Here is a 25,315-nt window from a genome sequence, read left to right as displayed (position 1 = left end):
GGATCTCCCCGCTCGGGATCGGTCTCAATACTCACCGATGGGAACGCAATATCTTCGGCCCACAGACAGTGATCCCGACCCCTGGCTCCCCCACCCAGGAGGTGAGGACCCTTCCCTCGATCCCACAGATGATGCACTTCAGCACTGACTGGAAAAGAAAACACCGCCCGGCCGGAGACAGAGAGCATGCGCGAAGTGAGTGTCACATCATCCGGAGGGCAGGACCTCAGGAACAGATGCACAGCTGTTGCCCATCTGCTGTTAAATGGGAGGGGCAAACGGGATCACGTGACCAGGGGGTCTCCCACCCCAGGCAGAGTTTTCCAGCTACCCACCATTCTGTGTAAAGAAACAAACTTGCTGCTTACATCTCCTCTCACCTTAAATATATTAGACATTTCAACTCCCAGGAGAAATAGATTGTCTGTCCACTCAGAATCAGAATCAGGTTTATTATCACCGGTGTGTGTCATGAAATTTGAAAACTGTGCAGCAGCAGTTCAATGCAATACATATTATAGAAGGAAAAAAAACCAAAATAAAATAATAAAAATAAACAACTAAATCATTTACAGTATATCTGGGACCTTTACTCTTTGTGATTTTGATAAATGACCTGGATGAGGAAGTGGAGGGATGGGTTAGCAAATTTGCTGATGACACAAAGGTTGGCGGAGTTGTGGATAGTGTGGAGGGCTGTCAGAGGTTTCAGTGGGACATTGATAGGATGCAAAAATGGGCTGAAAAGTGGCAGATGGAGTTCAAACAAGATAAGTGTGAAGTGGTTCATTTTGTTAGGTCAAACATGATGGCAGAATATAACATTAATGGTAAGACTCTTGGCAGTGTGGAGGATCAGAGGGATCCTGGGGTCCCAGTCCATAGGACACTCAAAGTTGCTACGCAGGTTGACTCTGTGGTTAAGAAGGCATATGATACATTGACCTTCATCAATCGTGGGATTGAATTTAGGAGCCGAGAGGTAATGTTGCAGCTATATGTGATGCTGGTCACACCCCACTGTGCTCAATTCTGGTTGCCTCACTACACGAAGCATGTGGAAACCATGGAAATGGTGCAGAGGATATTTACACATATGTTGCCTGGATTATGGAGCATGCCTTATTAGAATAGTTTGAGTGAACTCAGCCTTTTCTACTTGGAGCAACGGACGATGAGAGGTGACCTGATAGAGGTGTATAAGATGATGAGAGGCATTGATCGTGTGGATAGTCAGAGACTTTTTCCCAGGTCTGAAATGGTTATGAAAAGACAGCACAGGTTTAAGGTGCTGGGGAGTAGTTGCAGAGGAAATGTTATGGATAAGTTTTTTTTACTCAGAGAGTGGTGAGTGTGTGGAATTGGCTACCGGCAACGGTGGTGGAGGTGGGTAGAATATGGTCTTTTGGATAGGTACCTGGAGACACTGGAGAAAAATAAAGAAATACTAGCTTAGAAAAATAGAGGGCTATGGGTAACCATAGTAATAACTAAGGTAGGGACATGTTGGCACAACTTTGTGGGCCAAAGGTCTTGTATTGTGCTGTAGGTTTTCTATGTTTCTGTGAATAAATTAAAAATCGTACAACAAACAAATACTATATATTTTAAATGTGAGGTAGTGTTCAAGGGTTCAATATCCATTTAGCAATCGGATGGCAGAGGGGAAGAAACTGTTCCTGAATTACTGAGTGTGAGCCTTCAGACTTCTGTACCTCCTTACCTGCTGGTAACATTGAGAAAACCACATGCCCTGGGTGCTGGAGGTCCTTGATAATGGATGCTGCCTTTCTGAGACATGGCTTCTAATCCTCTGGTAATCTTATAAACGTCTATCCAGTCTCACCCCAGCCGGCACGGCTCCGGAGAAAACGACACAATTTTGTCCAACCTCCCGTTAAAGCTCAGGCCCTCTAATCCAGGCAATATCCTGGTAAACCTTTTCTGCGCCCATTCCAAAGCCCCGACATCCTTCCGAGAATGGGAGCGACCAGAACTGTATGAAACACTCCAGATGTGGTCTAACTAGTTTTACAAAGCTGCAACACAACTTCCCGACTTTTGAACTCAATGCTTCAACTGATAAAGACAACCACGCCATTTGCCTTCTTAACCACCCGATCAATCTGTGCAGTCTCTTTCAGGGAGCGATGAACTTGGAGTCTAAAATCCCTCTGATCATCGACACTGTTCAGGGTTTTGCATTTAACAGTGTACTGTCCCATGCATTCGACCTACCGAGCTGCCAAGATAATCATCACTAATCAAATCTCACTGAGATTTCTCAGGTCCTGTTGAATTTATTGCCAAGTGCACAAGTACGGGAAGGTACAGGGACAGAGAAACACTGACTTGTGGCAGCATCACAGGCAAGTACATTCAGATAACACACGGAACACAAATTATACATTTCTCTGTCAGTAACGATACAGAAACATGTTTTACTTCATCCTGCTAATAGGACCAGAACAACAGGGGCTGAGCGGCGGCTCATCTCATACGGTTCGGTGTGAAGGTCTCACAACCCGGACCGACCACGGCAGATTCTGTGAAGGAAGCGAGGCGAGGCCGCCAGTTCGGGAAAGTTCATCCCCTCCCCCTTCAGGTTTCACCGATCACCTTGTGTTTCTCTCTCCCTCCCCACCCCCACCTTTTATTCTCCAGTCCTGCCGAAGGGTTTCGGCCGGTAATATCGACTATACTCTTTTCCTGGATTCGGCCCGGTCTGCTGAGTTCCTCCAGCATTTTGTGCGCGTTGCTCGCATTTCCAGCATCTGCAGATTTTCTCTTGTTTGAGTTCGGGAAAGTTAACTCACCACCCAACGTCAGACCTCCGCACTCGGGACCGGCTTCAATACTCACCGAAGGGAAATTGTTGCTGCTGCCCCGCAGAGAATAATCCGTCTCCGGCTCCCCATCCAAGGGGGCGAGAACCTCCTCCCGATCCCGATCTCACCGCCGTCCCGCTTTCACAAAGAACGAAACAACAACACTGCCGTTCCCGGGAATGTGAGCATGCGCAATGTGCTTATTGCGTCACGGGCGGTGGGCGGAGCCTCGGAAAATGCTGACGATCTGAGGTAGAACAGGATCACGTGACTCGGTGACTGTTCCTCCCCCTTCACATATTGCCCGACCCATCGCCGCATTTCCCAAATTATTTCATTATTTCCCTATATTATTTCCATATTTACACCAGACACGTATTTAGTTTTTCCCTCCATATCTTCCCCGATCCCTTTCCCTCCAGCCCCAGGTCACAGAGTTCTCAGGGTTATAATTTCGATTCCCATCCCATCCCATCCCGACACACAATTCAGACCCACACAGGAAATGTGCGGGTTTCAGTTAAATCAGTCTATGTTTATAAACACTTAATTATTAGCCTAGCCGTTAAACCGATAAAGCTCGAGCACAGCAGCACCTGGGTGACGTAACACACCGCGTCCGTCAGGGCAGATCCCGGTGTGGGGAGCCCATGTGTGACGTCAGGCGAGTGGGGGGAGCTGTGTGACGTCACTTGTGGGGGAGCGCTCGTATTTAAAAGCACTTTAATGGATTTTTCGGTGGGACAACAACATGAGCCTAGATCAGAGAAGAATACCCAGACAGTGGAAAACATCCTGTATTGTCCCGGTACCGAAGAAACCACAACCAAAGGAGTTGAATGACTTCAGACCTGTTGCCTTGACGTCGCACGTGATGAAGACCATGGAGCGGCTGATAATACAGAATCTGAGGCCACAAACCAGGCACGCCCGGGATCCGCTTCAGTTTGCGTATGAGGAGAAGGTGGGAGTGGAGGATGCTATCACGTATTTGCTGCACAAATCACTCTCTCACCTAGATGGGGTCAGTTGTGCTGTGAGGATCACATTCCTTGACTTCTCTAGTGCCTTTAACACCATCCAGCCCAAGATCTTAAAGCACAAACTAATGGAGATGGGAGTAGACTCTCACATGGTGGATTGGATAGTGGACTACTTGACAGATAGACCACAGTACGTGCGGTTGGGAGACTGTAGGTCTGACACGGTGGTCAGCAGCACAGGAGCGCCGCAGGGAACCGTACTCTCTCCGGTCCTGTTCACATCAGACTTCCAATATAACTCGGAGTCCTGCCATGTGCAGAAGTTCGCTGATGACACGGCCATAGTGGGGTGTGTAAAGAATGGACAGGAGGAGGAGTATAGGAAACTGATACAGGACTTTGTGATATGGTGCAACTCAAACTACCTGCGTCTCAATATCACCAAGACCAAGGAGATGGTGGTGGACTTTAGGAGATCTAGGCCTCATATGGAGCCAGTGATCATTAATGGAGAATGTGTGGAGCAGGTTAAGACCTACAAGTATCTGGGAGTACAGTTGGACGAAAAGCTGGACTGGACTGCCAACACAGATCCCTTGTGCAGGAAGGCACAGAGTCGACTGTACTTCCTTAGAAGGTTGGCGTCATTCAATGTCTGCAGTGAGATGCTGAAGATGTTCTATAGGTCCGTTGTGGAGAGCGCCCTCTTCTTTGTGGTGGCGTGTTCGGGAGGAAGCATTAAGAAGAGGGACGCCTCACGTCTTAATAAGCTGGTAAGGAAGGCGGGCTCTGTCGTGGGCAAAGTACTGGAGAGTTTAACATCGGTGGCTGAGCAAAGGGCGCTGAGTAGGCTACGGTCAATTATGGAAAACCCTGAACATCCTCTACATAGCACCATCCAGAGACAGCGAAGCAGTTTCAGCGACAGGTTACTATCGATGCAATGCTCCTCAGACAGGATGAAGAGGTCAATACTCCCCAATGCCATTAGGCTTTACAATTCAACTGCCAGGACTTAAGAACTTTTTTTTAAGCTATTATTAATGCTTTTTGAGTTAGTAATTTAGATGCATATCATATTCTTACTGAGTTAAGTATTGTATGTAATTAGTTTTTGCTACAACAAGTGTATGGGACATTGGAAAAAAGGTTGAATTTCCCCATGGGGATGAATAAAGTATCTATCTATCTATCTATCTTAATCACGGGTTTCATCACTGAATCCAGTGTTGTGAGATGTAAAGTCCCCTGTTATGTGTCCGGCTGTGCCGTGTTGTTGGTAGAATGGGCAGCGTGGTGTTTGTCTCGATTCGGGTCACAACACCAGAATTGCCAGCGGGGTCCACACACAGTGTATTAGTCAACAGAAAACCTCTCGTCCCTGCAGTCTTTGTCTCCTGGTAAACGCAACACCCTGACAGTGTGGACCATAGATACCCCTTCCTCTCAGAGTCAGGGAATCATTCAGACAGCTGATCGCTGAGAGGAATTATATTTATTGGTCATTAAATTTCGCCCAGTTTTTTTGCTACAACAAGTGTATGGGACATTGGAAAAAAATGTTGAATTTCCCCATGGGGATGAATAAAGTATCTATCTATCTATCTATCAGATTCGTTTGGACGGATTTGATGTGGAGCTCGGGGTGTCACAGTGAAAGTGCCGGACGGCCGAACTCTCTCCGTTGTCCAAACATCCTTCCAGGTGAGGCGACACTTCACCTGTGAATCTTCCGGGGTCGCCCGTTGTGTCCGCTGCTCCCGATGCGGCCGCCTCTACACTGGTGACACCATCTCCTCCGCAGTTGTGCGGGGTAGGGGTGTTTTTTTCTGGGGGGGCGGTCGATGATATTATTCCCTTTTGTGCGGGAGGGGTGGGGTTTGGGGGTTTGATGATCGGGATGCTGTCTTTCTGATGCGGGGGTTGAGGTGGGAGTTTGATTTTTCTCTCTGAACGACTTTCATGCTCTTTCTTTGTTTCGTGGTTTTCTGGAGAAGAAAAAAAGCTCAAGAATTGTTTACGGATACCTGCTTTGATAATAAATTAACCTTTGAACTATCCGCTCCGAGCGGGACTTCCTGGTGTCCAAACATTTTCATTCCGATTCCCTCTGGGCAATCTATTGATGTTGAAAATTATCATAACATGATAAGGAATGGCTACAAGTGGCACATGCAACTCGTTCATTATCTGATCCAGAAACACGTTATGCCCAGATTGAAAAAGAATTGCTCAGCATTCTGTTTCCTTGTGAGGCATTTCATCAGTTTGTGTCAGGGCAATCTTTTGATGTTGAAAATTATCATAAACCTCTGATTGCATTGTTTTATGCTGGAGGTGGGGTGGGAGTGTGATTTTTCTCTCTAATAGATGCTGCTCGGCCGGCTGAGTTCCGCCAGCATTTTGTTTGTGTTGCTCTGAATTTCCAGCATCTGCAGACTTCGTCGTGTTTGTGATTTACCTCTGCGTTGTCCCTCCCGCCTCCGGCTACTGTTCCCTCTGTAGGGACCCCCGGCCAAGGCTGGTGCTGCCGCGAACCTCCTGCTAAACGCAGGCGCAGTGCCGACCGGCCGTTATTCTGTTCAGGCTTCCGTGAAGAAGGGTCTGATCTCGGGTTTGTGGAAATCGGGGGCCGGCTGCCGAGGAAGCACAACTTTGTGGGGCGAAGAGCCTGTATCGTGCTGTAGGTTTTCTATGTTTCTATGAAAAGTGCCGGGAACGAGCTCTGCCGGACGGCTGGAGGCTCCGGGCTCTCTGGTCCCGCAGCCCCGGTTTTAGCTTTGCGCCCGAGCCCGGGCTGTGGGATCAGTTAGTTGTGGTTCCCAGGCTGGGAGGGGTTTGGGGTGAGGGGGATCTGTCTGTGTGTGTGGGTAGAGGTTACGGTGGACTGTGGGTGTGGGGTGAGTGCAGGGAAGGGTGTGGGACCGTCGTCGGGGAGGGTGGGGTTGCTGTTGTGAGAGAGTTGGATGATCGGACCTTCCGTGTTCCGGGTCAAATAAAGTTGTAAACAGGGGAGGATCTGCTCCGTTGTATCGGACGCTCGCATGTCCTTTTAGGAAGCAGCAATTCTCTTCAATTTTAACGCTGTCTAATCTTGCTGTTAACATTGTGTTTGTTACAAAGCCCCAGTGTCTGGAAGAGCTGTCACCGTCATGGGCTGTTGGGATGGCGGTGGGGTGTCAGTGACCTCTGTATCAGAGAACAACACGGGGTTCTACATCCTCCTGTGAGATATAAATGTCCTCACAGTGGATTCGGATCAGCTGGCATATCTGGAGTTTGCAAAAGGAAAGGGGATAGGGAAGGGCTGAGGAGAGAGAGTTTTAATCAGCAAACCATCGTCCGGGGTGGAAGGGTACAGGAGCTGCCTGACAGATCGTTTTACAGTGATTGTGTTTTTATATAATCTCACAGATGGTGACTGAGGAAGAGGCTTGTTGAGGGAGGATACCCGGAGGTGAGCAGGTCAGACACGGTATCAGGAGAGTGACAGTGATGTGATTTCCTGTGTCACGGGTACAGACAGTCGTCTCAAGTGAGGAGTTTGTGTGGAGATGCAGCTTCCCTGGAGGTGGAGGAAAGAGGACACACCAACAGGTGGAACCAGCTGTGGGAGGACATGGTTTGTCAGGTCTGACGACGAGCTGAATGTACCATAACCTTCAGACTGAATCAGAAAACCATTCTGAGGGTATTTGAAATGTCAGAAGCAGGGGAGATGTGATCACATGTCTCCATCAGACCCTCAGTGAGATGGTTCCAGTTATAACGTGCAGGGATGAAAGCACAGTGTTTGGAGTCTGATTTAATCACTGATTCTGACACAGTGAGAGGGTTAGTTTTGCTGTAAGGCAGCGACATTAATGGAAGAAGACACAGAAACTTCATCAATTGCCAGTTGTTTAGCAGAAGTGACCAATCTCTATGCTACCTTGACAGAAACTGATACTCACAGTGGTGACAAAGGGGTTCAGTCAGGTTTATTTCAGGTTGGAGAGGGGTGTGGAGTTTTGAAATCAATGCCTTGTTAAACCATCATTAATTTAGCATGTCCGGAGTGGTGGATCACACAGCACGGAAACAGGCCTTTGGCCGGCCATACCTGTTCTGACCATCCACTCACTGTCTACACTGGTCCCATTTATCAGCACTTGGTTCACAGCCGACTGTATCTTGGCAGTTTCAATGCTCATCCTCTTCGTAAATGTTGTGAAGGGACCTGCCTCCACCACCACCTCGGGCAGTGTGTTCCAGATTCCAACCACCCTCTGAGTGACAAATCTCCTCCTCAGATCCCTCTAAACCTCTTCATCCTCTGCTTAAATCTATGTCCTCGGATCGGTGACACCTCTGTCCCAGGATCGTGGCCTAGTTGGGCATCAGAGAGGCCTTTGATAAGGTTCACATGGTAAGTTGCTGTGGAAAGTCAGATCACACGGGATCCAGGGAGAGCTGGCTCACTGGATACACAGTTGTCTTGATGGTAGGAAGCAGAGAGTGATGGTGGGAAGCTATTTATTGGACTCGAGGCCCTGGCCTAGTGAGTTTCCCCAGGGTTACACCCCATTGCTCTCATTATTCATTGATATTTAATTATATTTGCATTTGCACAGTTGATTGAATTCTGTGCTCTACTTGATCTTTCATTGATCCTGTTATTATTCTAAAGATTTGCTAAGTCTTCCTGTAGGAAAAACTATCTCAGGGTTTTATATGGTATGTGACTATATAAAATTTATGTACTCTGATAATAAAATATACTTTGAACATCAACCATTGCTACTTGTCATCTCGATCAATAATCTGGTTAAGAATATACAGGATATGGGGAGTAGGTTTGCAGCAAGTTCAAACAATTAGTTTTTCTCAAAAATATTAAGTATAAACACTTCGCTCTGTTTCCCTCTCCGCACTCGACCACCCCTCCCCTTACTGTCTTCCCTCTCTGCACCGTCCTCCCTCTCACCCTGACATTGGACATAAGTTCAGGGTGAAAGTGAATTATCTGAGGGGAATCTGAAGGGGAATTCTTCACTCGGAGGTTGGTGAGAGTGTAGAATGAGCTGCTTGTGGATTTGGAGGATGTGGGTTTGATTTAGACACTAAAGAGGAATTTGGGTGAGGACGTGGATGGGAAGTGTATGGAGGCTCTGGTGCAGGTAGCTGGAAATGGGCAGTAACAACAAAAACAGGTCGGCATTGACTAGAAGGGCTGATGGGCCTGTTTCATTGCTGCTTGGCTCTGTGATTCTAATAATATTGTGATTTGTAATTTCCACAGTAAGTACATTGCTACTAATGTCTGAACCCAGAAATCTGCCCAAACAAGAATTGAAAGACTCTTGGCTGGCTACAAAAAGTGTCTACAAGCTGTGATACTTGCCAAAGGGGGTGCTACTGAACATGTAGGGTGCCTAAACATTTGCTTCTGGCCCTTTTCCTTTTGTTGTTATTTTGAAGCTGTAATAGATTGAAATAAAAATGTAATCTTCCTTAAATATTAAAGAAATGTGTCATCTCTAACCTTATGCCTTTTGGAAATCAGGTCGTCTTTTACTCGCTGATCTATTGACAGTAGCAGAAATTTTGACAAGGGGTCAAAATCAAGGAAAATCATTGGGAATATCAGATCGCTACTGGAAGAGTGGATTGGGAAAATCAGGTCGGCAATGGATCTCAAGAGAGAGAATTTCTAGAATGTCTACGAGACGGCTTTTTAGAACAGCTTGTTGTTGAGCCCACTAGGGGATTGTCTGTACTGGATTGGGTATTGTGTAATGAAACAGAGGTAATTAGAGAGATGGAAGTGAAGGGACCCTTATTGATGACAACATGATTGAGTTCACTGTGAAATTTGAGAAAGAGAAGCCAAAATCAGATGTGTCAGTATTTCAGTGGAGTAAAGGAAATTACAGTGGCATGAGAGAGGAACTGGCCAAGGTTGACTGGAAAGGGACACTAGCAGGAAGGACGGCAGAGCAGCAGTGGCTGGAGTTTATGTGAGAAGTGAGGAAAGTGCAAGACAGAAATATTCCAAAGAAAAAGAAGTTTTCGAATGGATAAAGGATGTAACCGTGGCTGTCAAGAGAAGTCAAAGCCAAAGTAAAAGCAAAGCAGAGGGCATACAAGGAAGCAAAACTTAGTGTGAAGACAGAGGATTGGGAAGTTTTTTAAAAAACTTATGAAAGGAAAGTATGAAGGTCATTAATAGAGAAAAGAAGAACTATGAAAGAAAGTTAGCAAATGATATCAAAAAGGATACTAAAAGCTTTTTCAAGTATATAAAGAGTAAAAGACAGGTGAGAGTAGATATAGGACCAAAAGAAAATGATGCTGGAGAAATTGTAAATGGAGATAAGGATATGGCGGAGGAACTGAGCTGACTCCATATGTGTATATGCAATTATGATAAGAAATACAGACCAGAAAACTTAAATGAAAAGCTGGCTCAGAAGAATAAATCATCACTCTGGAAGAAAACATTAACCAGTGAAATGAGTATGACCCTCCATGGGAGACATCCCAATGATCTGAGCAGATAAGATGGTGACAAGGAAGCATCGAGCACCTAACTGAGTGTTGACCTCTTCCCAAAAACAGAGGAGTTTCTTGAGGAAATACAGGATGAGGTGGGTAACAAAAGTAAAACAAATCGAAACTTCATGAAATACAAACAAACAAGGCAGTAAGTGCAGAAAAGGCCAAGAGAAACCAGATACAATCCAACACATTCCAGGATCCTGCAGCAGTTTAACTCAATCTGATTACTTACGCAGGTACAATCAAGTGGCAAATATCATTCACCAAAATCTATCTTTAAAATACAAACGGATGAATGACCACAGTAACTTCATTAAGGCACCATAAATTCAAGCCTGATTCAGTTAAGGACATAATCCACCAATTTATATGATAATCAATACATTATTTCAGTTAGGATCATCTCAAATAACCATTTGGATATAATATTACAGGATAAACAGGCAGGAATAACTCCCTCAATAGGTATAACCATTCTCAACACACACATGTGCCCCCACCACAGGCATTGTTCGTCAGTCAGATAGCCAAATTATTTCGTCTGCCAATTAGTGTCCAAATACAAGACAAAGTAGTTAACAAAAGAAAAAAAATGCGGAATACTTGAAATATAAACAAACAAGGCAGTAAGTGCAGAAAAGGCCAAGTGAAACCAGACACAATCCAACACTTTCCAGGATCCTGCAGCAGTTTAACTCAATCTGATTACTTACAAAGGTACAATCAAGTGGCAAATATCATTCACCAAAATCTTGCTTTAAAACACAAACTCACGAATGCCCTCCATCACCTCATGAAGGCACCATAAATTCAAGCCTGATCCAGTTTCAGAGTCAAAATCTTACAAGTTATATGATCATCAATACATTATTTCAGATAGGTCAATCCATCTGGTTATATTACAGGATAAACAAGCAGGAGCAACTCCCCCAATAGATAAAACCATTCCCAACACACATGTTCCTCAACCAGTGGAGCACCTCACCACAGGTAGTGTTTGTGTCATCAGTCAGATAACCTAATTACTTTCTCTGTCAATCTGCTTCCAAATCTCATTGGTTGGCATGCCCTGTTGCTGAATCCCTTCTCCTCATCATACGTTCTTACCCCGACCATCGTCCAGGGCCCGAACCTCTGCTCTGTGCAGACCTGCCTCTGGTTTCTGACCCAGCTTCGTTGAAAATCCAATTGATGGTTTCCCACTCTGCTTTCAGTCTTTAGAGGACAGTGGTGTTCGCTAACAACACTTTAGAAGTGGGGAAAGTGACCCATAATGTGGACATGAGTCATGATTAAGGAGGTTAACTCCCAATGTCATTCTTCCTCAGCCCAGAGATTAGAGGGGCAAAGAACATCTCAGACAGAACTGCAGTCAGCTCGACTTCTTCAGTCTGCAGGAAATTCAAGGGAAACCTCTTCGCCCACACAGTGGTGACTATTTGGACCTCATCCCAGGGAGAGTGAGAGGTGAACAACAGGGGAGAATTTGAAAGATCTGTTGTGGAACAGAATCACTGGCAGGGTTCAGCCGGCCTGAGTTGACTCTCTACTGTACACTAAGTGTGTTATAAATTCACTAAGTACCAGAGACAGTGTTTAAGATAGAACTGATTCATTTGACACAGATCGAGTCCCATTAAAGGTGAATATGCAGCAGAAGAAACTCCTCCCATGCCTGGTGAGCAGCAGCAATAATTGCAGAGTTCAGCACCTACAGTCACTCTCGAAATTGCATTCAGCAACGGTGATGGACAAATATCCAGCATGCAGCTCATTGAAACTTTCTCCCCTGTGTGAACCTGGTAGTGAGTTGTAAGTGTAACACGCTGTAAGGTTTCACTGTTGAGTTAATGGCCTCTCTGTAATGTTTCACTGCTGAGGTAATGGTTTCTCTGTAGCAGAAATGTCTAGTTTACAACTAGAGATAACAGGGTTTTGGAGTGCTGGGCTATCCAATGACAGAAATGTTCTTTCTTGTGAGTCTGGATGAGAGAATTTCATGGGCTTTTTCTGGGGAGAGATGAGAAGCCACGAATGGGGAGAGTGGGCCCTGTTTTTTTTACTTTACTAACCCTATAGTCAAAGTAAGAATTATGAATCACATATTGTGTACTGTTTGTTATTTTGGGGTATTGATTTGTAACAGGGGACACGGCACAGCATCCACCCACATTTGGCCGAGCTAGGGGGCTATCACCCCCTATATTAAGCTGCTAGCTGGAGTGAGAGTTACATAAGGTTAGATGACTGAGTGAATACATTCCCACATTAACAGGAGGTGAACGGCCTCTCCCCAGTGTGAACTGACTGGTGTGTCAGTAGGCGAGATGACCGAGTGAATCCCTTCCCACAGTCTGAGCAGGTGAATGGCCTCTCCCCAGTGTGAATTCGCTCATGTACCTTCAATTGAGATGATTGAGTGAATCCCTTCCCACAGAATGTGCAGGCGAATGGCCTCTCCCCAGTGTGAACTCGTTGATGGACCTTCAGTTGAGATGACGAAGTGAATCCCTTCCCACAATCCGAGCAGGTGAATGGCCTCTCCCCAGTGTGAACTCGCTGATGTACCTTCAGTTGAGATGACCGAGTGAATCCCTTCCCACAGTCTGAGCAGGTGAATGGCCACTCTCCAGTGTGAACTGACTGGTGTGTCAGTAGGCAAAATGACAGAGTGAATCCCTTCCCACAGTCTAAGCAGGTGAACGGCCTCTCGCCAGTGTGAACTGACTGGTGTGCTTGCAGGCTAGATAACTGTGTGAATCCCTTCCCACAGTCTGAGCAGATGAACGGCCTCTCCCCAGTGTGAACTGACTGGTGTGCTTGCAGGCCAGATAACTGTGTGAATCCCTTCCCACAGTCTGAGCAGATGAACGGCCTCTCCCCAGTGTGAACTCGCTGATGTACCTTCAGTTGAGATGACGAAGTGAATCCCTTCCCACAGTCTGAGCAAGTGAACGGCCTCTCCCCAGTGTGAACTGAATGGTGTGCTTGTAGGCCAGCTAATTGTGTGAATCCCTTCCCACAGTCTGAGCAGGTGAATGGCCTCTCCCCAGTGTGAACTCGCTGATGTATCTTCAGTTGGGATGAGTAGGTGAATCCCTTCCCACATTCCGAGCAGGTGAACGGCCTTTCCCCAGTGTGAACTCGCTGGTGAGCCATTAGGTCAGAAGACTGATTGAATCCTGCCCCACAACTTCAGCAGATGACCAGCCTCTGCCCAGTGTGAACTGACTGGTGTGTCCACAGGTGGGAAGACAACTGAATCCCTTCTCACCCACAGAACAGGTGAATGGCCTTGTCCAGTGTGAACTTGCTGATGTACATTCAGTTGAGAAGATCCATTGAATCCATTCTCACAGTCTCAGCAGATGAACGGCCTCTCCCCTGTGTAAAATGACCGCTGTGCCAGTGGGTCAGATGACCAAGTGAATCCCTCCCCACAGCCTGAGCAGGAAGGATGATCAAGTGAATCCCTTGCTCCACTTATTAAATATCTGGACAGAGACAGCAAAATTGGCGTGTTGTGTTCGAGATTCCCGTAGATAAATTCCTTGTTTTTAGCCTGTAAAAAGATTTACAAAATCCATCAATGTGTGTAGGACAACTTTTCATATGAGATCACTTGAGTTGTCAAGGTGTGATCTGGCATCACACTCTTACAGTGAAGTTCAACCCAAGTTGGAGAGAGAAATCATCTAACTGGGCACAGTGCTGGTATCTGGAATGACCATCAAACTCTCTGATGCTCTTCCTCTCTCTATAAGAATGGGGCATCTCTGCCATCTCCAATCTGTGACCTGGCTCAGTTTGACTCTCGCCATTGGTATTAGTCCCTACTCAGTCCCACTGAGCAGCACGGGCTCCTGGCCTCACAGTAACTGAAATACTCTCACACAAATAGCCTGCAGTGCATTCCACGCACCCACCACTCTCTGGGTAAAAATCTTACCCCTGACATCCCCTCGGTATCTATTTCCAAGCACCATAAAACTATGCCCCCTCGTGTTAGCCATTTCAGCCCTGGGAATAAACCTCTGGCTATCCACACGATCAATGCGCCTCATCATCTTATACACGTAAAAAAGGCTCTAAACATAAACAAGGAAATTATACATTGCTTTGGGAAATTGTTAGAAGTATACAAGATTATGAGGGTATAGATAGGGTAAATACAAGCAGATTTTTCCACTGAGGTTGGGTGGGATGACAACCAGAGGTCATGGGTAAGTGGGGAAGGTGAAAATTTAATGAGAACATTTGGAAAAACTCTTTACTGAAATGGTCGTGAGAGTGTGGAATGACATGTCAGCACAAGTGGTGAATATGAGCTCGGTTTCACCATTTCAAAGAGGTTTTGAAGGAAGCCTGGATGGTAGGGGTATGGAGGGCGATGGTCTCGGTGCAGGTACTTGCAATAGACAGCTTAAGTGTTTTTTTGGCATTGACTAGATGGGCCAAACGGCCTGTTTCCATATTGAACGTCTCCATGATTCTATGACAGAGAAGCTGGACAAACTTGTTTGGAAGGGAAAAGGTTGGAGTGACAATGAAGCAGCAATGGCTGGAGTTTCTGGGAGCAATTCGGGAGCTGAGCGATTGATACATCCCAAAGAAATGGAAGCATTGGAAAGGCAGGAGGACACAACAGTGGCTGTAATGAGGAGCCAAAGCCAACATAAAAGCCAAAGAGAGGGCAAACAAAAATGCAAAAGCTATTGGGAAGCTAGAAACCAACAGACAACAATGAAAGAAAAAGTTCAGATGAGCTCAGAGCATGGATGATGATTAATGAGTCTTGGTAGCACTCAAATGTCTGAGGCATTTAAAAGAACAAAATATCCAGGGCTTCAATATCTCCTGAAAGCCAAGGTTCCCTGCACCAGTTACATTTCAACTTTTACATTGTTAGGCACATAGAAACTCTACACCCTCAAAATTTCACTTTTGAAGGCCTCCCACTTACAAAGTACTCCTTTATCAGAAAACAGCCTGTCCCAAACCACACCTATCAGATCCTTTCTGACACCATCAAAATTGACCTCTCTCCAATTTAGAATCTAAACTCATGGTCCAGACCTCTCTTTTTCCATCTTTATTTTGAATTTCTTGGCATTATGATCACTAATTTCTGTCACCAGCCCTGGATCATTGCCTAACAGCTTATTGCACACTTCTACATCGGGAATTTTACGTACCGATTAAGGGCACATTTGACAAACTCTATCCTATCTAGTCCTTTTACAGTATGGGAGTCCCAGTCAACACATGGAAAGTTAAAATCACTTACTGAATCAACTTTTGTTTCTTGGGATGGTCTGCAATCTCTCTACAAATTTGTTCCCCTGAATCCCTCAGACTGTTGGGTGCCACCACATCCCAATGATGTCTACAAATTCCCTTTCCTGAACTCATCTGGCTTTCCTACGATGCTTCTTGCATTGTCACATATGGAGCTCAGCACATTCATCGCACCATGCTCAACCATTTGATTGCTGACTCTGTCTGAAGTCTGAACAACATCTGACTGGTATGTGTAGAGATAACATCTGAAGTTTGTGTAGAGATAGCAGGAGCTCTGACGGAGATCTTTCAGGTGTCATTAGAAATGTGGATTGTGCCGGAGGATTGGCGTATTGCTCATGTGGTTCCATTGTTTAAAAAGGGTTCTAGAAGTAAGCCTGGCAATTATAGACCTGTCAGTTTGACATCAGTGGTGGATAAATTAATGGAAAGTATTCTTAGAGATAGTATTTATAATTATCTGGATCGACAGGATCTGATTAGGAGTAGCCAGCATGGATTTGTGCGTGGAAGGTCATGTTTGACAAACCTTATTGAATTTTTTGAAGAAGTTACGAGGAATGTTGACGAGGGTAAGGCAGTGGATGTAGTCTATACGGACTTCAGCAAGGCCTTTGACAAAGTTCCACATGGAAGGTTAGTTAAGAAGGTTCAGTCGTTAGGTATTAATGCTGGAGTAATAAAATGGATTCAACAGTGGCTAGATGGGAGATGCCAGAGAGTAGTGGTGGATAATTGTTTATCGGGATGGAGGCCGGTGACTAGCGGAGTGCCTCAGGGATCTGTTTTGGGCCCAATGTAGTTTGTAATATAAATAAATGATCTGGATGATGGGGTGGTAAATTGGATTAGTAAGTATGCTGATGATGCTAAGGTAGGAGGTGTTGTGGATAATGAGGTGAGTTTTCAAAGCTTGCAGGGAGATTTATGCCAGTTAGAAGAATGGGCTGAACGTTGGCAGATGGAGTTTAATGCTGAGAATTGTGATGTTCTACATTTTGGCAGGAATAATCCAAATAGAACATACAGGGTAAATGGTAGGGCATTGAGGAATGCAGTGGAACAGAGAGATCTAGGAATAACAGTGAATAGTTCCCTGAAGGTGGCGTCTCATGTAGATAGGGTGGTGAAGAAGGCTTTTGGAACGCTGGCCTTTAAAAATCAGAGCATTGAGTACAGAAGTTGGGATGTAATGTTAAAATTGTACAAGGCATTCGTAAGGCCAAATTTGGAATATTGTGTACAGTTCTGGTCACCGAATTATAGGAAAGATATCAATAAATTAGACAGTGCAGAGACGACTTACTAGGATGTTACCTGGGTTTCAGCACTTAAGTTACAGAGAAAGGTTGAACAAGTTAGGTCTCTATTCATTGGAGCGTAGAAGGTTGAGGGGGGATTTGATCGAGGTATTTAAAATGTTGAGAGGGATAGATAGAGTTGACGTGAATAGGCTGTTTCCATTGAGAGTAGGGGAGATTCAAACGAGAGGACATGATTTGAGAGTTAGGGGGCAAAAGTTTAGGGGAAACACGAGGGGGTATTTCTTTACTCAGAGAGTGATAGCTGTGTGGAATGAGCTTCCTGTAGAAGTAGCAGAGGCCAGTTCAGTTGTGTCATTTAAGGTAAAATTGGATAGGTATATGGACAGGAAAGGAGTGGAGGGTTATGGGCTGAGTGCGGGTAGGTGGGACTAGGTGAGATTAAGAGTTCGGCACGGTCTAGGAGGGCCGAGATGGCCTGTTTCTGTGCTGTGATTGTTATATGGTATCAAGAAAACAAACTCTCCCTCATTGTCACAAAAACAAAGGAGCTGATTGTGGAGGACAGGGGGAAAGGAGAGACAGACAATGCTGTCACCCTGTGACAGGTGAACAACCGACAGCTTCCCCAGTTTCCGAATCCCCAGTGGTGGGCACTTAATCTGGACTCCACCGCGTTTGAACCCCTTCTGCCAGCGGCCGACCCCTACGTGACTCTGTGCTATGACCCTACGGGGTGCTCAACTGAGGAAAGCCAATATCATGCACCCCACGAGGGACAGAAGTTCCCAGTCATGGTGATTGGACAGGATTAAGGAGGAGAGGGCAGTGCATTACTGGCCGAAGTTCCGGATTTCCTTTGGCGACAGACAGGACTGGTGGCTCCCCATACCATCGTTAGGGTTTGCCCTGGGTTCAAGCCAAAGAGCCTAGAGTTCCTTGCCTACACCCTGATGAAACAAGCCTCCAGCAACAAGGGAGACTGGCAAGACTTGGCCGCAGGCCAACTCTGATACTGGAAGGAGTCTGAGGTGAAGACAGGACATCTGCTAAGAAAATCTTTTAATATTGACCGAACCCAAGACATTGCACATAATCTCTGCTCAATTTCAGACAATGAAGTTGACAGCACCAACTGCCCCCCATCCAGATCACCATGAAAGAAGGACAGACTCTCCCATCCCTTCCTCAATATCCCCTCAAGCCTGAGGCAACATTTTCTGAGGATGGAAGCTCTTTTGTGGATCCAGCAGGGAAACGATGCGATAGTGATGGACAGTGAAGTAATTGAACAGGCCTCTTTTGAAGCAGCTGTCTCCGCCCAGAAGGCTGAGCTGTTTGCTCTGACTCGTGCCTGTATCCCAGCAACTGACTAAAGTGGGAATGTTTATACAGACTCTGTTATGCATTTGGAATTGTACATGACTACGGGGATCTCTGGGAACATGGGGATTCCTGACTTCCTCTGGCCACCCCATTAGTAATGCCACCTTTGTAAACAACTTACTCACCGCTCTACAGCTACCTCGCATTTTGGTTGTTATTAAATGAGCAGCCCACACCCACATATCCGAATGAGTCACTAAATACAATGCTTTAGCGGATGAGACAGCGAAAAGTGCGGCACAATCCTCGGTAGTTGTAGTCCCCTCGGGTTCCCGTCAAGCATCCCTCTGTGACTTAAGCAGAACAGGTTTGCCAGACATGAGGGAGGTACGTACTTTTCAGGGGGACGTCTCTGAGGAGGAGCGCAAATTGTGGTCCCAGATGGGGTGCCAGAAAGAACCCAACCTAGCTTTTTGAATCACCCAACAGGACAGGTTTGTGTTCCTACACAATTTTTACCGATATTGGTCGATCATATACACAATTGTACACCCCTGGGAAAGGAGGGAATGGTTGGTAACCTGTACCCTGCACACCGGGTATGTCTCCCTTGCCAGGTGGATCTTTTTGTGTCTACAAGTTGATTTTATTGAATTGCCTTGAGTACATTGCTATAGATACTGCTTAGTTATTATCTGCTTAGTAGGTGGATTGAAGCTATTCCAACTACCAATAATACTGCTATGACAGCTATGAAGATATTATTACGGGAAATAATTCCCAGGTACGGCCTGCCAGAGATGCTGAGCTCTCACAATGGCCCACACTTTGTGGTGAAAGTAAACAAAGGGGTACGTAACGAACTAGCTATCAAGCAACAATTCCGCTGTGTATACCACCCACGGGCCACTGGCAGAGTGGGAAGAGCCAATGGCACTCTGAAGAGTAAACTAGCCAGACTAACAGCAGAGACTGGACTCACTTGGTTGAAGGTCCGACCATTAGCCCGATTCCACATGAGGGTTACCCCACAGGGGAAAACAGGGTTGTCGCCAGCTGAAATCATTTCTGGATGGCCCATGAGGACACCCTGGGAACAAAGTCTCAGGATTAAAGGCAAAGTGAATAAGAATAAGGGACCTTGGTTCTTGAGGGATATTGGAACTCTGATAAAGAAGAGAGAGATGTATGACATGTATAAGAAACAGGGAGCAAAGAAGGTACTTGAGGAGTATAAAAAGTGCAAACAAATACTTAAGGAAGAAATCAGGAGGGCAGAAAGAAGACATGAGGTAGTGTTGCCAGTCAAGGTGAAGGATAGTAAGAGCTTCCACAGGTATATTAATAGCAAAAGGATAGTTATGGGATAAAATTGATCCTCTTGAAGATCAGAGCGGTTGGCTATGCATGGAACCAAAAGAAATTGGGGAGATGTGATATGGTTTTTTTGTGTCTGAATTTCCTCGGGAAACTGGCATGGAGTCAATGGAAATAAGGCAAACAAGTATTGAGATCATGGAACCTATACAGAGAGAAGAGGAGGAGGTGCTTGCTATCTTGAGGTGAGTAGATAAATCTCCAGGACCTGACAGGATATTCCCTTGGACCTTGAAGGAGACTAGTGTTGAAATTGCAGGGGCCCTGGCAGATATATTTAAAAGTCGTTATCTACGGGTGAGGTGCCAGAGATTTGGAGGATAGCTCATGTTGTTCCGTTGTTTAAAGCAGGCTCTAAAAGTAATCTGGGAAATTATAGGCTGGCAAGTTTGATGACGGTCATGGGTAAATTATTGGAAGGAGTACTAAGAGATAGGATTGACAATTATTTAGATAGACAGGGACTTATTAGGGAGAGTCAACATGGCTTTGTGCCATGTTTAACAAATATATTAGAGAGTTTCGAGGAGGTTACAAGGAAAGTGGATGAAGGCAAGGCAGTGGTTGTTGTCTACATGGACTTCAGTAAGGCCTTTGACAAGGTCCCGCATGGGAGGTTAGTTAGGAAGATTCAGTCACAAGGTATACATGGTGAGGTAGTAAATTTGATTGGGAATTGAGAATGGGAGAAGTCAGAGAGTGGTAGTGGAGGATTGCTACTCTGAGTGGAGGCCTGTGACTAGTGGTGTACCACAGGGATCAATGCTGGGTCCATTGTTATTTGTCATCTATATCAATGATCTGGATAATAATTTGGTAAATTGGATCAGCAAATTTGTTGATGATACAAAGATTGGAAGTGTAGTGCACAGTGAATAAGGATTTCAAAGCTTGCAGAGGGATCTGTACAATCTGGAAAAATGGCAGATGGAGTTTAATACAGACAAGTGTGAGGTATTGCACTTTGGAAAGTCAAACCAAGGTAGAACATACAAGGTAAATGGTAGGGTACTGAGGAGGGCACTAGAACAGAGGGATCTAGGAATACAGATACAAAATTCCCTAAAAGTGTCATCACATGTAGATAGGGTAGTAAAGAGAGCTTTTGCTACATTGGCCTTTATAAATCAAAGTACTGAGTATAAGAGTTGGAATGTAATGGTGAGGTTGTATATTGCATTAGTGAGGGGGAATTTGGAGTAGTGTGTGCAATTTTGGTCACCAAATTACAGGAAGAATATTAATAAGGTCGAAAGAGTGCAGAGAAGGTTTACAAGGATGTTGCCGGGACTTGAGAAACTGAGTTACAGAGAAAGGTTGAATAGGTTAGGACTTTATTCCCTGGAGCGTAGGAGAATGAGGGTGATTTGATAGAGATGTATAAAATTATGATGGGTATAGATAGAGTGAATGCAAGCAGGCTTTTTCCACTGAGGCTGGGGGAGAAAAAAACCAGAGGACATGGGTTAAGGGTGAAGGTGAAAAGTTTAAAGGGAATATTGCAGGGGGGGGGGGAGCTTCTTCACAACTGGGTCTGACTGGTACTGGCATAACTGGTTCTTCTGGGCACATTCTGTCTCACTCACAACTATTTCCTACCTTCCTTTGTACAGGTATGTAATGTCTAAAGGACCAGTGTTTGAGTAAATGAGACTCACCAAACTTTCTCCTGACTGAATCACTGGAATCTCCCGAGTCAGATGGGTTCTCTCCAGTTGATGCTCTCAATCCTCGGGCTGGTTCACTTGTTGCTGTTCCCTTGTCTTCAGTCGTGATTTTTCTTCCAATAAATCTCTCACTGCAGGTCTAACGTTAACATGAAAGATAATGAAGCACGTTAACAATGAAAAGGAGGACCAAACATTTCTGCTTAATGTTACTAGGAACAAAACTCACTGAAATTTAAACGTTGGCAAATATAATTATCTCAGTGAACAATCTTTAATTGTCCCTCACACATCACAAAACAATACGGGATAAGAAGGAGCCATCATTCAGTCACAAGACACAGGAACAGAATTAGGTGATTCAATCCATCTGGTCTGCTCCACCACTCAACCATTCAATCATGGCTGATTTTTATTCCAACACCATATTCCTGCCTTTCTCCTGTAACCCTGAAGCTACTCAGCAATCATCAGTATATTAATCTTCACAAATAGACCCAAATGGCAGCCTCAAACAAATTCTGCGGCAACAAATTCCACATATCAGACATCTTTTGGCCAAAATTTTTTTCTCATCTCAGTTTTAAAGGGAAGCAAGTTTATTCTGAGACCATGCTGTCAGATCACAGACTCTCTGTCTAATGGAAACATCCTCTCCATGTCCACTGTATCCAGGCTTTTCAACATTTGGTAGGTTTACTTAACCATCCATCCCTCCACCACCCCCACCGTCCCTCTGAACTCCATTGAGCACAGGTCCAGAGCCACCAAATGCTCCTCATACATAAAGCCGATCATTCCTGAGATTATTCATGTGAACCTCATTATCAACAACTGCACCGGACACATTTCCAGGAATAACAGACAAATCGGTTCCAGGATAATTTACAGGGAAAAGTTGTGCTTCCTTTACTGTTATACTATCACTCCATTTCCAGGTTAAAACAGGACCATTTCAGGAAATTTGTATTACAGTTCCTAGGATACAGATCTTGTCTTGTCCATACTGGACCGACCGCCGTCGCTGGACTATAAACGTGCAGGAGTAATGTATGGCTCAGCTCTACTGCGGGAAGCGGAGGCTCGAACCATTCTCCCCCTAGACTTCCCAGTCCCTCGGTAAAGCAGGCAGTGAAACCAAAGATCCCCACAACCTGGGACGTTCTCCTTTCTCACCCACCCCACTCCGGGAGAAGACACAACAGCCATAAAGCTCCAGAACAAATGCGAGAAGCCTCAGGAAACGAGGCGAGTTCGGGTAAGTTAATGGGACTCTGCGGCCAAAATCACACCACGTGATCTGGCGTCACAAAGCGGAGGGCGGGGCGAATCTGCGGCACACAGTCTCACGTGACCTGTCGGCGGGACTTCAATTTCAATTCTGTGGAAACAGACAGCCTGGGCTCCTGGTTTGGATCGTTCAATGCAGATTAAGTGAAGTCGACACATTTCTGACGAGCCCAGATAGTTTGGAAACAAATGAATTCCTGGTCCTCAGTTCGGGGCTCACGGCCAACATCGGATCTCCCCGCTCGGGATCGGTCTCAATACTCACCAATGGGAAAGTGATATCCTCGGCCCGCAGACAGTGATCCCGACGGAAGAGACGAAAGTCTTTCCTGAACACACAGCCGACCCACTTCAGCTCTGAGCGGAGAGGAAAACACCGTCCACCCGGAGACTGTGAACATGCGCGAAGAGATTATTACATCATCGGAAGGCGGGGCCTCGGAAACAGACGCCAGATGCTGCCCATCCGCGGTTAAATGGGAGGGGCAAACGGGATCACGTGTCAGGATTGGTGACCTCGCCCCCCCCCCCCCCCCCACAGGCAGAGACTCCAGCTACTCATTAGTCTGTGGAAAGAAGCAAACTTGCCACTCACATCTCCTCTCACCTTAAATGTATTAGACATTTCAACCCCCCAGGAAAAATATATCCACTCTATCTATTCCTCTCGTAATCTTATAAACGTCCATCCAGTCTCGCCCCAGCCTGCGCCGCTCTGGAGTAAACAACACAAGTTTGTCAAGCCTCTCGTTATAGCTCATGCCCTCTAATCCAGGCAGTGTCCTGGTAAACCTCTTCTGCGCCCTCTCCAAAGCCCCGACATCCTTCCGAGAATGGGGGCGACCAGAACTGTATGAAACACTCCAGATGTGGGCTAGCTAGTTTTATAAAACTGTGTTACGAACTGAAACGTTTTAGAAACGAACCAGCAGCAATAGAGTTTACACTGGAGTCTGGTTTTGATGGTTAAAACACTCTGTTTATTAGTATCTACTTATAATATAGTAACTTAACGAAATAAAGGAAAGTTAACAGTGTTAAGTGTATATATGTGCAAATGTAATTCCCAGTCTATCGAGCCTGAGGGAACAAAGTTTAGAGTCTTGAGATGGTAAGTAGGAAAATTCAGTAATCCACGGAATAAATGACGGGAGAGAGATATTTGTAATCCAGGGTGAAACGTAGAGAAAAGGCCGTTACTTGAAAATAACCGCCGTCGAAGTTCTTATCCGTTGAATCCGTCCACAGACGAGTTATCAGCGAAAGTGGACCTGTCTTAGGAATACCGTCTTCCAGGGGTACCACACAACATACCCAGGCAAGGGTTAACACAAGATATTACAAACCCCACTCCTATGGATTATACGAAGTGACAGCCACACACATTCGTTGTGGTTCCGTGTACCGATGATCAACCCACTCTTGTGGGCATAGGAGAGTTCCAAGCCTCAGCTGCGACTAACTGAAGCTATCAGCTTTTCCAGTCTCTCTCTCTCTTTAGACTGGCCGACTGCCTGTCTGCAGATCGCTCTCTCTCTCTTATGGTTCAGTCCACAGTTAGCGCTGTCAGCCCGTGACTGACGTCATAGCCCCGCCTCCTCACGCCGGCGCTCTTAAAGAAACAGTCACAGTACGACCGCAGGCTCGGAACAGCCGCAACACAACTTCCCGACTTTTGAACTCAATGCTTCAACTAAGAAAGACAACCATGTCATTTGCCTTCTTAACCACCCGATCAATCTGTGCAGTCTCTTTCAGGGAGCGATGAACTTGGAGTCTAAGATCCCTCTGATCATCAACACTGTTCAGGGTTTTGCATTTAACAGTGTACTGTCGCATACATTCGACCTACCGAGCTGCCAAGATGATCATCACTAATCAAATCTCACTGAGATTTCTCAGGTCCTGTTGAATTTATTGCCAAGTGCACAAGTAGGGGAAGGTACAGGGACAGAGAAACACTGACTTGTGGCAGTATCAGAGGCAAGTACATTCAGATAACACAAGGAACACAAGTTATACGATTCTCTGTCAGTAACAATCTATAAATATGTTTTACGTCATTAACAATGTATAAAATACATTGTGTCATGATCAATATTAAAATGTGCATTTTGTGTCAATAACAGACTTGGAAATGTTGAATTTGGTCCCTGTCTCCATTCCTCCTGTAATCCACAACCAGTTCCTTTGTTTTTGTCACAATGAGGGAGAGGTTGTTTTCTTGACACCACTGTGTCGGGGTGATGACTTCTTCTCTGTAGGCTGCCTCGTTATTAATTGGGATTCGGCCGATCAATGTTGTGCCGTCAGCAAATTTAATTAGCAGATTGAAACCCGCCACTGCAGCCCCACAGTGCACTATGTACTGATTGCAAAGCTACGAAATTGCATGTGAATAGCCTCCCCTCCCCCAACTCCACTCTTTCTGCGTCACCAGCAGACTGGAGCATCTCACATCTCGCTGCCTCCGCCAGGACATTAAACTGTGAACAACTGTGGTCAGGGACTGATCTCTGGGGTACTCCAAACGCTACCTACCTCCAGTCTGAAAACGACCCACTCATCCAGACACACACTACCGGCAGTTTATCGATCTCCAACGAAAAAGCCTAATCACCTACTCCTGAGGATCAATACCATTGCTGACTCTGAGTTTACCACCGTCAAATGCCGGGAGGGACATAATAATCAGAAAGTCTCTAGTCACAGCCGTGTAAATAAAATGTGATCTCAGTGGG

At 45.6% G+C, this 25,315-nt stretch overlaps 2 protein-coding genes across 5 annotated transcripts in view; both read right to left on the bottom strand.

Annotated features, from left to right (window-relative positions):
• LOC140722439 (uncharacterized) overlaps positions 1-3,025 on the bottom strand; it is a 32,879-nt gene extending 29,854 nt beyond the window's left edge. For all 3 annotated transcript variants that reach the window (XM_073037183.1, XM_073037181.1, XM_073037182.1), the window contains exon 1: positions 2,863-3,025. The gene's annotated coding sequence lies outside the window, so the exon portion shown is untranslated. The remainder of the gene's footprint in view (positions 1-2,862) is intronic.
• A 7,665-nt stretch (positions 3,026-10,690) lies between these two features.
• Positions 10,691-25,175, bottom strand: LOC140722445 (uncharacterized). 2 transcript variants are annotated; one of them, XM_073037187.1, is made up of 3 exons: positions 25,116-25,175; positions 21,276-21,423; positions 10,691-13,913 (listed from the first exon to the last, which is right to left on the bottom strand). In XM_073037187.1, the coding sequence occupies exon 3, from the start codon at positions 13,508-13,510 to the stop codon at positions 12,620-12,622; it is 891 nt and encodes a 296-aa protein (XP_072893288.1). In that variant the 5' UTR covers positions 13,511-13,913; positions 21,276-21,423; positions 25,116-25,175; the 3' UTR covers positions 10,691-12,619. The 2 variants fall into 2 exon arrangements, with proteins under 2 accessions (XP_072893288.1, XP_072893287.1); XM_073037186.1 differs by lacking the exon at positions 25,116-25,175 and adding an exon at positions 22,840-22,988.
• Between the last annotated feature and the right edge of the window lie 140 nt (positions 25,176-25,315).

The sequence above is a fragment of the Hemitrygon akajei genome, unplaced genomic scaffold (genome assembly GCF_048418815.1).
Source record: "Hemitrygon akajei unplaced genomic scaffold, sHemAka1.3 Scf000077, whole genome shotgun sequence".
Classification (NCBI taxonomy): Eukaryota; Metazoa; Chordata; class Chondrichthyes; order Myliobatiformes; family Dasyatidae; genus Hemitrygon; species Hemitrygon akajei.
This window is presented reverse-complemented; position numbering and strand designations above follow the sequence as displayed.

Coding starts and splice junctions, on each gene's coding strand:
- LOC140722445 (XM_073037187.1), bottom strand. CDS start 13,510: ATGGCTCACCAGCGAGTTCACACTGGGGAAAGGCCGTTCACCTGCTCG.